Here is a 14,495-nt window from a genome sequence, read left to right on the forward strand (position 1 = left end):
GGCACAGGGACCCGCAACCAGCTCTCCCGCCTGCAGCCAGGAGCTCCCCGGATCCAACTGCAGTTGCCTTCTTCTGCCATGTGCTGAATTTTTTTTTTGGGGGGGGGGGAGAGGACCGGTCATGTCTGGGGGTCCCGATCCCCCTGGCAACCGCCCTCCTGCAAACTCTCCTGGATCCGTGGCAGAGCCGTGCACCTCTGCAGGCCCAGGCTGTACTTGCCAGGCTAGAATTTTCTGGGAGACCAATCTGGGGAGGCCGAGGAGCCCCGGGGGCCCCGCCCTCCCCCTTTTGAGGATGGCGGGGGCCTCGGCTTTGGCCCCTGTGGGGCAGGAAGACCCCCAGGAGAAGACTTGCTCCAGGAGGAAGCCGGGAAGAAGGATGCCACGGAAGATCTGGAGGGGGGGGTTAAGCCCCTTCGCCGGGCTGGATTCCTTGGGGTGGGGGCAGCGCCCCCCAAGTCCCTGGGCGGTTGTGGGGGCCCTGGCGGTGGGTCTCCTGGCCTGCCTCTTCATGCTCTTCAGCATCCAAGCCCACCTGGAAAGTCTGAGAGAGGACTTGGCTGCCCTACGGAGGGAAAGGCTGTGCCAGGCATCCGGGACCCCCGAAGAAGAGCGGGATGACCCCAACTCACGGCAGGTAGGAGAGGAGGGGGCTCGGCGGAAGGCGAGTCGGGCCCCTCGGCCCTTCGGTGGGTGGGGGGCTCCTGACACCCAACCCCACTCCCTTGGTGCAATTCTGGAGGGAAATGTACAGAGCGGGATCCGTAAGGCGCTGCCGCTCTCCCCCCCCCCCCCGCCAGCAGACAGGATGGCAAGCCCTCCCATCGTCCCCAGCCAGCCGGGGAACAGATGGGAATCGTAATCCAGCAGGCAGGAGAACTCTGAGCCCGGGCTGTCTGCGGAGTAAAAGGGGCTTCTGGATGCAAGTCAGGGGTTTTCTGTCTCTGCAGCCCAAGCTATCTTGGCTTAGCTTGATCCCGCTTTCCCAGAAATTTTGGGTGGAGAGATTGGGGGAGGGGGGGGGTTCAAGTGGGTGGGTGGGAGGCGTTTTTCTGGATGGGGAGGGGAACAGTTTGGGGAAAGGCTGTGGGCTTGTTCTCCTGCCATTTCAGGGGCTCTGCAAACCTTCGGATGAGTTTCTTCTGAGGATTAATTTCCCATTAATTTCCTTTCCTTTCCTTTCCTTTCCTTTCCTTTCCTTTCCTTTCCTTATCTTTTTCCTTCCTTCCTTCCTTCCTTCCTTCCTTCCTTCCTTCCTTCCTTCCTTCCTTCCTTCCTTCCAGTAAAAAGAAAATTGTGCTCAATTTCTCTCTCTCTCTCTCTCCCTCTCTCTTTCTCTTCTCTCCCTCTCTCTCCCTCCCCTCTGTCTTTCTATCTCTCCCTCTCTCTGTCCCTCTCTCTTTCTGTCTCTTTCTTTCTCTCTCTTTCTCTCCCTCTCTCTGTCCCTCTCTCTCTCTCTCTCTCTCTCTCTCTCTCTCTCTCTCTCTCTCCCTCCCTCCCTCCCTCCCTCCCTCCCTCCCTCTCTCTCTCTCTCTCTCTCTCCAAATTCAATGAATTATTTCCTTGGGCTCCAATATATGTCATTGCTGGGACTGGTCTGGTCAAAATCCTCCTGTCAGTGGGGTCTCACGATGGGCTAAGTAAGAAGGTGCAAAGTGCAAAAAAAAATTTCCACTGAGGAAAAACCCACTCCGCACAAAAGGAAAGAGAACGACAAAAGAACGGTTGCTGGAACTGGGCAGGTCTATGAAGAGAAGGACGAGGGGGGACAGGATAGCAGTCTTCCAACATCTCAGGGGCTGCCCCAAAGAAGAAGGAGTCAAGCCATTCTCCAAAGCCCCCAAAGGCAGGAGAAGAAGCAACGGATGGAAACAAGTCAAGGAGAGAAGCAACCTGGAATTAAGGAGAAATTTCCTGACAGTTAGAACAATTAACCAGTGGAACTACTTGCCACCAGAAGCGGTGAATGCTCCAACACTGGAAGTTTTTAAGAAGAGACTGGACAGCCATCTGTCAGAAAATGGTGTAGAGTTTCTTGCTTGGGCAGGGGGTTGGACTAGATGACCTCCAAGGTCCCTTCCAACTCTTCTCTTCTCTTCTCTTCTATATTCTATATTCTATATTCTATATTCTATATTCTATATTCTATATTCTATATTCTATATTCTATATTCTATATTCTATATTCCATACTATACTATACTATACTATACTATACTATACTATACTATACTATACTATACTATACTATACTATACTATACTATACTATACTATACTATACTATACTATACTATACTATACTATACTATACTCTATATACTCTGTACTCTGTACTCTATACTCTATACTCTACTCTACTCTACTCTACTCTATTCTATTCTATTCTATTCTATTCTATTCTATTCTATTCTATTCTATTCTATTCTATTCTATTCTATTCTATTCTATTCTATTCTATTCTATTCTATTCTATTTTATTCTATTCTATTCTATTCTATTCGGAGCCTGGGTGGAGCAGTGGGCTGATGCCTCCTTAAGTAACACCAGCTGCCTGCAATTAATGCAGGTTCAAGTCCCACCAGGCTCAAGGTTGACTCAGCCTTCCATCCTTCCCAGGTAGGTAAAATGAGGACCCAGATTGTTGGGGGGCAATTAAGCTGACTTTGTAATAATGCCGCTTGGGGGTGTGTGAAAGCCCTAATAAGCAGGCATATACATAGAATGAAGGCTACTGCTAAGCACATTGATTTGTACTTTGAATTGTAAGCCGCCCTGAGTCTTCAGAGAGGGGCGGGATATAAATGGGATTAAAATAAAAAAAATTAAAAAAAATATTCTATTCTATTCTATTCTATATTCTATTATATTCTGTTCTATATTCTGTTCTGTTCTTTTCTTTTCTGTTCTATATTCTGCATTCTGTATTCTATATTATTCTATTTTATAGGGAAGCTACTCTCCGTATTTCAGGTAGCAATTCTGCTCTCTCTCCAGATGCCAGTCGGGCAGGCCCTGGCATGGGTTCCCAGGTGTGTTGGCACTTGAACCTCCAAGCCCGCCACGTCTCTCCTTCCTTCTCTCCTTCCGGCTTTTCTTTTCAACAAATTCTTTTCAACAAATGCAGCCTAGTCCTCGTCTTACGACCACAACAGGGCCCAAAATTTCCATTGCTAAGCGAGATAGTTTGTTTTGCCTCATTTTATGACCTTTGGCCACCGCTTTTAAGTGAATCACTGCCGTTGTGAAGTTAGTCTGGCTTCCTCCCATGGACTTGGCTTGCCTGAAGGTTGATCACGTGACCCCAGGAGACATGGCGAACGTCATAAGTACGGGTCAGTAGCCAAGCCTCTGAATTTTGAACCCGTGACTTCGGGGATTGCTGCAACGGTCGTAAGTGCAAAAATAAAAGGTCCTCGGTCGCTTTTTCCAGGGCCGTCGTGAACTTCACTAAACGGTCACGAAATGAACTGTCGTAAGTCGAGGACTGCCTGCGCCATTGTTTTTTCAGCGCTGTCTGGGGGATTCTGGGAGTTGAAGTCCACCCCTCTGAAAGTCGCCAAGGCGGAAACAACATGGCGTTAGCCAATCAATTCCCTTGAAACGCAGACAAGTGTCAATCAAGGGTTCTTGCGACACCCACCCACCCCTCCCCTCCTCCCAATCCCAGCACCCTCTTCCTCCCCAAAGCAACCGACGTCCCAGAATGCTTTGCTCTTCCTACCCACAAGCCTCCCCCTCCCTCCTTTTCGAGCTCACCTGGCAATAAGCGAACAGGGGGGGGACTGAGGTCACTCTTCCGCTTTCAGAGGGCTGTCGGGGGTCCCGCGCCCCCCGCGCCGAGGACGAGACGGACCAGGGATGTGAGGAAGACACCCCAAGACCCACTTGCATGTCAACGCAGTGAGTAGAGCACAATTTGCACCAACGTTTAAAAGTGGAAAGGTAACTTAGCCCTCTCTACTGCAAGGGGGGGATGTGTGTGTGTTTGTGTGGGGGTCTGTTTATGGCAGGGGCTGCCCCAGACATGCGGTGGGTTCAATCTGGCCCCCTTTTCTTTCATGTCTGAGAAAGGTCTATCAACAACACACACACCCTGCTTTTTAAGCCCAGGCAGGTTCTTGCCACCCTCACCGGTGGTCCCAAATTGAGAGGGTCAGATAACAGAAGAACATAGCTGGAAGGGACCTTGGAGGTCTTCTAGTCCAACCCCCCCCCCCCGGGCTCGAGCAGGAGATCCTCTATACCAGGAGTCTCCAATGTCAGCCACTTTAGGACTTGCGGACGTCAACTCCCAGAATTCTGGCTGGGGAATTCTGGGAGTTGAAGTCCACAAGTCTTTAAAGTTGTCAGGTTCGGAGACTCCTGCCCTATGCCATTTCAGACAAGTGGCTGTCCAGTCTCTTCTTTAAAAAAAAACCTCCAGTGGTGGAGCATTCACAACTTCTGGTGGCCAGCTGTTCCACTGGTTAATTGTTCTCACCGTTAGGAAATTCCTCCTTAGTTCCCGGTTGCTTCTCTCCTTGATGAGTTTCCATCCGTTGTTTCTTCTCGGAAACCACCACCACCACCCTTTTTTGGGGGGCAGCCCCTCAAATATGGGAAGACTGCTATCATGTCCCCCCCCAAGTCCTTCTTTTCGTTAATTAGGTGATGCTAATTTTTTTTATTCTATTATCAAACCACAGAGCCTGAACAACTCAGGGCAGTTTATAATGTAATAAAAGCAAACAGTGAGGACAATTAACCAGTGGAACAGCTTGCCACCAGAAGTTGTGGGTGAGGTTTTTTAAGAAGAGACTGGACAGCCATTGGTCTGAGATTGTATATATAGCGTTTCCTACTTGAGTTGGGGGTTGGACTAGAAGACCTCCAAGGTCCCTTCCAACTGTTATTCTGTTCTGTTGTTATTCTGTTATTCTGTGGTTATTCGGTTATTCTGTTGTTATTCTGTTGTTATTCTGTTGTTATTCTGTTATTCTGTGGTTATTCTGTTATTCTTTTATTATTCTATTGTTATGTTGTTATTCTGTTATTATTCGGTTATTCTGTTGTTATTCTGTTATTCTGTGGTTATTCTGTTATTCTGTGGTTATTCTGTTATGTTATTCTGTTATTCTGTTGTTATTCTGTTATTATTCTGTTATTCTGTTATTATTCTGTAATTCTGTTATTCTGTTGTTATTCTGTTATTATTCTGTTATCTGTGGTTATTCTGTTGTTATTCTGTTATTCTGTGGTTATTCTGTTATTCTGTGGTTATTCTGTTATTCTTTTATTATTCTATTGTTATGTTGTTATTCTGTTATTATTCGGTTATTCTATTGTTATTCTGTGGTTATTCTGTTATTCTTTGGTTATTCTGTTATGTTATTCTGTTATTCTGTTGTTATTCTGTTATTATTCTGTTATTCTGTTATTATTCTGTAATTCTGTTATTCTGTTGTTATTCTGTTATTATTCTGTTATCTGTGGTTATTCTGTTATTATTCTGTTATTCTGTTGTTATTCTGTTATTCTGTGGTTATTCTGTTATTCTGTGGTTATTCTGTTGTTATTCTGTTATTATTCTGTTATTCTGTTATTATTCTGTAATTCTGTTATTCTGTTGTTATTCTGTTATTATTCTGTTATCTGTGGTTATTCTGTTATTATTCTGTTATTCTGTTGTTATTCTGTAATTCGGTGGTTATTCTGTGGTTATTCTGTTCTGAACGGTCTTGCAGAAGGACGCTAGGTCAAGGCCAGCCCTGACTTTGACACCAGGGGAGCCACCTCTGTGGGCCCCCCAAAATCTTTCTGATCAGAAACCCTAACCTGCAACTTCCACCCAGAATCGCACACTCTTGCCAAGCTACAAAACTTTGTGCATGCTGCCGGCGGGAAGCATGCGAGCAGCTTTAAATTTTGCAGCCCAGCCGATCAGCTCAGGAGCAAAAAAAAACTGCAGAGTGGAAAGAGGGGAAGTGAAAGCGATAGAAAAAGATGAGGGACACGGTGTCTTTTTGTGTGTCCGGACTTGTGACGTTTAACAGGGGGAGGGGGGGTGTCTCGACCGCAGGCCGTCTGATCCGGGCACCGCTTCTCGAGGAAGTTTTACGCACCAAATGAGAAGCGTTTTTTAATCAAAGCAGGCAGGCGGTTGTCCAACGGTTTGGCACAAATTTGGGCTGCTTTTTTCCCATTTCCCAGAGTTTTAATTTCTTGCGGCTGGCTGGGAGAGTCCGCTGTGGCTTGCGTCGTGGTTATTTTCTTTGGAGAAGGCCGTTTTTAGCCAAATAAACCAGCTTGTTGGTGATCTGGCATAATTATAGCAAAAGCCAAACTAGTCTGGCCAGCCCAGATGGACTTAGGTCCCATTAGTCGGCTGACATGTTTTTCAAGCCAGGAAAATTCATTTCCGACTTGCAAGAAGGAAGTTTGGTCAGGTTTATTAATGGTGTTTCTTGGCAAATTAAAAGTGGGTGGACTTCAACTCCCAGAATCCCCCAGCTGGGAGGACGCTGCAACCATCGTAAATACGAATCAGTTTGCCAAGCATCCAAATTTTGATCACGTGACCACGGGGGAAATGCTGCAGCGGTCGTAAGTGTGAAAAACGGTCAGGAGTCCTTTTTTTTCCAGTGGTGTTGTAACTTTGAACGGTCGCTAAATGGACTGTTGTAAATCCAGAACTCCCTGTATTAAATTCCCAGGCCGTTTAGCCCACATTTAACTGGCTTACTCACTTAGCTTGCCGTGGGTTACTTTTTTTCTCACTTTGCTGATGTCAAGGTATATTACGTCAACCGCATTCCCACCGTCTATTAAGCAAGTTACCCCAAAAAATGAAATAGTCCAGCCTCATTTTTTTCTCCTGCTTGAGCAGGGGGCTGGATTAGAAGACCTCCAAGGTCCCTTCCAGCTGTATTCTATTCTATTTCTTCTTCTCCGATCGATGCTGAATTCTGGGAGTTGAAGCAACGCTCAACCTGAGATCAAAAAAGAGCACGGTCTGGAAGAATCCACACTGGATCTTGCTTCAAGTAACCAGTTGGAGAAACATGGTTTTAAGAGGCATTTCCTGTGCTGGGCTGAACCTGACAGCGTTCACAGCAGCCAAAAAGGAGAGGAGAGTGTTCCTGAGCACATGCAGAGGGCCTTGTTCATGCTTTCAAGTTAAATCCCTTTATTTGCTTTTTTTTTTAAATTCCCCTCTTTTTGTATTTTGTTCCCAAAAAAAGAAGTTAAAACACAAAACAGTCAACTATTTAAACCCAAACAAAACACAGCATTAAAAAGAAAAAAGGTGCATTAAAAAAGGGAGAAGCAAGCACCTTTACACATATTGTCCTCCCTAATTGAATGCTGATTAATATATTACAACAATATTAGTTTCCCACCCTCTGGAAAACGGGGCCCAAAGAATTTTAAATACCAAACTACCAAATCTAAATTGTTAACCTGTCATCTCTATACCTCTCCCCATTATCTCCAATTGTGTTTGATTTCCATAGAAAAACACTCCGTCTTGCACTTGGTCCCTGATCGCCATTCCAATACCGGTGAGTAGCAGATTTTGTTAAATGAGGAATAAAATGTTATTATTTATTCAATTTTCAAGGCCATTTATCCCCCTTGTATGTGACTTTGGGGGAATGCGCAGAGTTAAATGAAGTAAAAAAAAAACACACCAGAATTTCTACCATTACAAAACAATTAAGCTACATTTCAATGCCATAATCAAAAGACAGCCTCCCCCCCCCTTCAAACCAATTACAATCACAATTACAATTACAATTGCAATTGCAATACACCTGTGTGAATTAAAAGTGTGCCTTGCAGCAGATTGGAAAAGACAAAAAAAACAGTTAAATGGCAGAGTGGCCGACTTGGATATTTGTACGTTAAAATGCAAAACTTGCAAAATTGCAGACAGCTACCCACTGGAGGTCTTTCTCATCTGGGTAATTCTGGATCTTCAATGGGGGCCACAGGGGAGGGGGGGCACCTCCTAGGTCTACCCCCCGCCCCCCCTCACCAGGCAGCCATGTTGGAAGACAAATCAAGGAGACTGGTGAACAATGGACTGTTTGGGGTGGATAATGGCTGCCTGGGGGGGTGACTTGAGTTTAAGGGGCAATCTGGCCTTTGGGGACCTAGTTCAAAGGGAGGCTTGAAATCCCCCCCTTGCTGGAGCCCTCTGATCATCCCTTCAAGGCAGCTTCCTCCTCCTCTTCCTCCTCCTCCTCCTCTTCCTCCTCCTTCCCCCCTCCACAAACCCCCCTCCCTTGCAGCACTGATGACGTTCCCCAGCTGGGTCATGAAATGTCTGCAAGGAAACCTCCAAACTCAGAGAGCACCCAGGACCCCACAGTTCTCCTCCTCCTCCTCCTCCTCCTCCTCTTCTTCCTCTTCCTCCTCCTCCTCCCACTGTCTTTTAGCACTGATGAGGTTCCCTAGTTGGGTCATGAAACGTCTGCAAGGAAACCACCCAGCTCAGAGAGCGTCAAGGACCCCACAGTCCTCCTTATTCTCCTTCTCCCCCTCTCTGCAAACCCCACTCCCTTCCAGCGCTGATAATGTTCCTTAGTCAGGTTACGAAATGTCTCTAAGAAAACCGTCAAGCTCAGAGAATAAGAGAAGAGCAGAGTTGCAAGGGACCTTGGAGGTCTTCTAGTCCAACCCCTGATCAGGAAGGAAACCCTATACCATTTGTCTTCTTCCTCCTCTTAGCCCTCCTCCTCCTCCTCTTCAACCCCCTCCTCCTCCTCCTCCTCCCCCCCTCCACAAACCCCATTCCCTTCTAGCATTGATAACGTTCCCTAGTTGGGTCATGAAACGCCTACAAGGAAACAACCCAGCTCAGAGAGCACCAAGGACTCCAACAGTGCTTCCCCTATTCTTCCCCCTCCTCCTCCCCCTCCTCTTCCTCCCCTCCCCCTCCTCCTCCTCCTCCTCCTCCTCCTCTTCCTCCTCCGATCTAGGCTGGGAAAACCCCACGCTGTCTCTTTCCGGGACTTGCCAATTTCCTTCTGATTGGCACCCTTGCCAGGCTGGCCCAGGGACCAGGACTCGGGGCTGATCTCCCGCTGAGCTTTTGCCTGGCACCCACCCCCCTCTGTCTTAATTAAGGGGGGGACCTCTGACACCCCACACCCCGAAATGTAATTTTAAAAGCTTGTGGCTGTAATGTGACAAACTAGTCTTCGGTTCCCGAGGGATGTGTGTCTGGGGGTGGTGGAGATGATTGATGGATAAATGAAAGGAATAAAAGGAAATGTTTCGGTGGAGAGTGCCAAGGGTGGAGCTGGTGGGGGGGTGGGGGGAATCGGGTCAGGGCCCAGCCCACCCTCTTGAATTGCTGCCTGCCCTGCTAAAGACCCAGGACAAAGGCTGGCAGCGCTCAGGAGCGGGTGGAGTGTGTGTGTGTGTGTGTGTGTGTGTGTGTGTGTGTGTGTTCCAATATGAGCCCTCTTTCCTCCCCTGCAGAAGAGGGGGACGCCACGGAGATCTGGTGGTCCCCCTTCCTGAAACAGGGCCGAGCCCTGGAGCCCAGCGGGCAAGACGTGGTGGTCCGGCACACCGGCCTCTACTTCGTCTACAGCCAGGTGAGAGACACCCACCCACCCACCCCAGGAGGTGGAGAGGGGAGGGAGGGAGGGGAGATGAAAATGAGGGAGGGAGGGAGGAAGGAAGGAAGGAAGGAAGGAAGGAAGGAGGAAGGGAGGAAGGAAGGGAGGGAGGAAGGAAGGAAGGAGGAAGGGAGGGAGGGAGGGAGGAAGGAAGGAAGGAAGGAAGGAAGGAAGGAAGGAAGGAAGGAAGGAAGGAAGGGGAGATGAAAATGAGGGAGGGAGGGAGGGAGGGAGGAAGGAAGGAAGGAAGGAAAGGAGGAAGGGAGGAAGAGAGGGGAGGGGAGGAGATATGAAAATGAGAAGGGAGGGAGGAAGGAAGGAAGAAAGGAAGGAAGGAAGGGGAGGAGAGATGAAAATGAGAAGGGAGGGAGGGAGGGAGGAAGGAAGAAAGGGGGGAGGAAGGGAAGGAGGGAGGGAGGAAGGGAGGAAGGGAGGGAGGGAGGAAGGGGAGATGAAAATGAGAAGGGAGGGGGGGAGGAAGGGAAGGAGGGAGGAAGGAAGGAAGGAAGGGAGGGAGGGAGGAAGGGGAGATGAAAATGAGAAGGGAGGGAGGGAGGAAGGAAGGAAGGGAGGGAGGGAGGAAGGGGAGATGAAAATGAGAAGGGAGGGAGGGAGGAAGGAAGGAAGGGAGGGAGGGAGGAAGGGGAGATGAAAATGAGAAGGGAGGGAGGGAGGGAGGAAGGAAGGGAGGGAGGGAGGAAGGGGAGATGAAAATGAGAAGGGAGGGAGGGAGGAAGGAAGGAAGCGAGGGAGGGAGGGAGGAAGGAAGAAAGGGGGGGAGGAAGGGAAGGAGGGAGGGAGGAAGGAAGGGAGGAGGGGGGGAGGAAGGGAAGGAGGGAGGGAGGAAGGGAGGAAGGGAGGGAGGGAGGAAGGGGAGATGAAAATGAGAAGGGAGGGAGGGAGGGAGGAAGGAAGAAAGGGGGGGAGGAAGGGAAGGAGGGAGGGAGGAAGGGAAGGAGGAAGGAAGGAAGGATGGGGAGGGGGGATGAAAATGAGAAGGGAGGGAGGGAGGGAGGGAGGGAGGGAGGAAGGAAGGAAGGAAGGAAGGAAGGAAGGAAGGAAGGAAGGAAGGAAGGAAAAAAGAATAACAGAATCGGAAGGGACCTCAGAGGTCATCTAGTCCAACCCCCTGCTCAGGCAGGAAACCCTATTCCATTTCAGACAAAGGGCGGTCCAATCTCTCCCTAAAATCTTCCAGTGCTGGAGCATTGATTCGCTTATCAACAGCGGCAAGAAAAGTCGTCAAATGGGCCAAAACTCCCTTAACAACTGTGTCTCGCTGAGCGACCAAAATTTTGGGCTCAGACGCGGTCATAAGTCGAGGACTGCCTCTTAAGACCAGCCCGGTTCCTAAATTCTTAATTGCGCTTTACTAAGAAGGAAGATTTTGATTTGAGCTGCTACAGAAGGGTAAAAGGACACCCAGAAAAATGAAAAACGAAAAAAAAAAAGAAATTATCCAAGCCGCGATGAATGAAATGATGTTTTTGGAAAAAGTCGATTTTAGGAAGGGAAAAAAAAAAGCAAAGATATCCAGGTTTCGGCTTCGAAGAAGGTCCCGTTGTGGCTTCGGGCATCAAGAAAGCCAATTGACAAAGGCGGCCAATTATAAATTGTGAACACGAAGGGGGAAAATACGCTAAATTTAAATAACTTTAATCTGTTGTTGTTTTGCTAAAATGCATCTCTGGGGCAGGGCTCAGAGCTTTGACTCACTTTACCTTGGTAGTATCGCTTGGTTGTTGGCAGCATTGTCTGATAGGGCAGTCCTTGACTTACAGCGATTCGTTTAACGACCGTTTGAACTTAGGACGGGATCTGTCCTCGCATTTACGTCCAGCCAGTCCCCTGATCAAAACTCTTGGGAACTAGCATATATATTTATGATGGTTGCACTGTCCCAGGGTTGTGTGACCGCTTTTTGTGACTTTCCTGCAGGGCTTCCAACGAGAAAAGTCAGTGCTCCGCTTAACGACCTAATGATTCATTTAACAACTCTAAAGATTCACTTAACAATCTTTTTTTTAATTATTCTATGGTTGTAGCATCCCAGATCGCCATTTGCAACCTTCCTGGGGGGTTTCCAACAAGGAAAGTCGATGGAGGGGGAATCCAGATTCACTTAACGACCCAATGATTCATTTAACAACCACAATGTAAGGATTCACTTAACAAGAGCGTTTGCATGATTGGATTTCACGTTAAGTTAGAGCGGCTTAATGACCACAGCAAAACTGTCACAAAATCAGGAGTGGCCACTAAACGACCCCATCAGGTAGCAATCCCGATTGTGGTCGTAAGTCAAGGACTGCTAGTATCAGCAGGCAGCAAAGTCCCAAGCTGACTTTGAACGATGTCAAAAAGCTAAGCAGGGTCGGAGCTGGTTAGATTCTGGAGGGGGACCCCTCGCCCCTTGTGTTGTTCTCCATTGTTGTGTGTGCACCAGACAAAGCAGCTTTTCTCCAAAGGGCAGGTGGTCCTCCACTTACGGCCACAAGCAAGCCAGACAGTCGTCCAGTGAATTTTGCTTCGTTTTACGACCATTTCTCGCCACAGTGGTGAAGAGAAACCACTGCCATCATTAAGTGAGACACACGGTTGTTCAGTGAGCCCCGTCAACTTTGAAGGTCGCAAAAAGGGGAATTGCATGATCCCTCTGGGACGCTGTGACCGTGGTAAATACGAGTCAGTTGCCAAGTGTATGGATTTTGATCACGGGATCACCAGGATGCTACAACGGTCGTAAGTGTGAAAAACGGATCATCAGTTGCTTTTTTTTTTGTTAGTAGCGCTGTAACTTCAGCCAATAAATGAATTGTCGTACGTCGAGAGGACTACTTGTAAATGGAGTGAAACCACTGGAAGTTTTTAAGAAGAGACTGGACAGCCATTTGTCTGAAAGGGTCTAGGGTTTCCTGCCTGAGCAGGGGGGTTGGACTAGATGACCTCCAAGGTTCCTTCCAACTTTATTCATTTATTATTATTAAATAGATTCAGATAAGGCAGGGGGTCTTCAAACTTGGCCCTTTCATGACTTGTGGACTTCAACTCCCAGAATTCGTGCCTGGCTGAGGAATTCTGGGAGTTGAAGTCCACAAGTCATCAAAGGGTCATAGTTCCCTCATGCCGGCTGAGGAATTCTGGGAGTTGAAGTCCACAAGTGAGAAAAGGGTCATAGTTCCCTCACGCTGGCTGAGGAATTCTGGGAGTTGAAGTCCACCAGTCACCAAAGGGCCAAGTTTGAAGACCCCGGAGATAAGGTCACGTCTACCCTCTTCCTCCCCTCCTTCCTAGGTGCTGTTCCATGACCCCACTTTTACCATGGGGCAGGTCCTACGGCGAGTGGCCTTGGGCAAGCCGGACCAGATCCTCTTCCGCTGCGTCCAGAGTATGCCTCCCAAGGTGGAGAAGGCTTATAACAGCTGCTACAGTGGAGGTGAGTCTCCATTCACCTGTCCGGAATGTCTAAACGAGGTGTTTTTTTTTTTTTGCAACCTCTGGCCCTTTAAGACGGCTGGACTTCAACTCCCAGAATTCCCCAGCTCGCAGGAGTTTCATAACAAAGGTGCTTAGACTACCTTCATTGCATTTTTGTTTTTTTATTTTAATTGGAAAACTTTCTTAGTCCATAGTGGGAAGGCAGTCGATGTAATATACCAGGGGTCTTGAAGCTTGTCCCTTTCATGACTGGTGGACTTCAACTCCCAGAATTCCTCAGCCTGTGTGCCTGGCTGAAGAATTCTGGGAGGGGTCTTCAAACTTGGCCCTTTTATGACTGGTGGACTTGAACTCCCAGAATTCCTCAGCCAGCTTGCCTGGCTGAGGAATTCTGGGAGTTGAAGTCCACAAGCAGGGTTCTTCAAACTTGGCCCATTTCTGACTGGTGGACTTCAACTCCCAGAATTCCTCAGCCAGAATAGAATAGAATATAAAATATATTTCAGAAACGGGAATTAAAACACCAGTTTGTGGCAAAATCTTTTATTTTAGGGTTGAGTATTTGTATTGTTAATCGTGTTTTATATTCATTGTGTATAGAATGAAATAGAATAGAATAGAATAAAATAGAAAATATGGAATGGAAATGGAAAGAATAGAATAGAATAGAATAGAATAGAATAGAATAGAATAGAATAGAATAGAATAGAATAGAATAGAATAGAATAACAGTGTTGGAAGGGACCTTGTAGGTCATCTAGTCCAACCCGCCCTATAGTTTTCTCCTGATCTTGTGGCACGTGTCCTCAGCCCAGCGGGGGCATTGGTGCGATCCGTAGCTGGGCTGGCGGTTCTGTTCAATACGGGTCCTTGTGTCTGAGCCCCCTTTCTTCCCTACTTCTAGGGGTTTTCCAACTGCACCAGGGGGACCGTCTGAGTCTGCGCATCCCCCGTTTCAACGCCTCCTTTGACATCTCCACCCACGGGACCTTCCTGGGCGTGCTCCGTTTGTAGACGTCCGAGCATCTTTGCAGACCCCCCGTCCCACCTCTGAGAAGGATCCCCACCGCAAATCTTGGGGTTCTCCATCCAGAAGCGTCTCCTTCATTGTGGATTGTGGCCACGAGGTAGACTTGACACAGCCAGGAGGCTCAAAAACGCTGAGATTTTCCCGCAGGAAAAGTGGGGCAAACCAGATTGAGCCCATCCTGGCTTATGTTTCCGGATCGCTTTGGAGATCCTTCAGCGGGGAGATCCCGAGAATCTACTCTTCGAGTTTGGATCCAGCGAGATCGAAGGGGCAGCCAACATTTTTTATGCCTTCGGACTGAGACATGTTTATACCTTTTTGAATTAGGTTTTGCAAATGTCCAGGAACCGAGGGATCTAGCCCAGTGTTTCTCAAACTTGGCCCACAATAAGACATGGGGACTTCAACTCCCAG

The 14,495-nt window shown here is 48.0% G+C and overlaps 1 protein-coding gene across 1 annotated transcript; it reads left to right on the plus strand.

Annotated features, from left to right (window-relative positions):
- On the plus strand, window positions 1-14,495 carry LOC308678278 (tumor necrosis factor ligand superfamily member 13-like). The gene is made up of 6 exons (XM_081345381.1): window positions 1-637; window positions 3,809-3,902; window positions 7,496-7,543; window positions 9,471-9,589; window positions 12,908-13,049; window positions 13,956-14,495. Exons 1-6 carry the CDS (start codon window positions 122-124, stop codon window positions 14,063-14,065), a joined length of 1,029 nt encoding a protein of 342 aa, XP_081201507.1. The 5' UTR covers window positions 1-121; the 3' UTR covers window positions 14,066-14,495.

This window comes from Vipera berus (genome assembly GCF_964194415.1).
Source record: "Vipera berus genome assembly, chromosome: Z".
Classification (NCBI taxonomy): Eukaryota; Metazoa; Chordata; class Lepidosauria; order Squamata; family Viperidae; genus Vipera; species Vipera berus.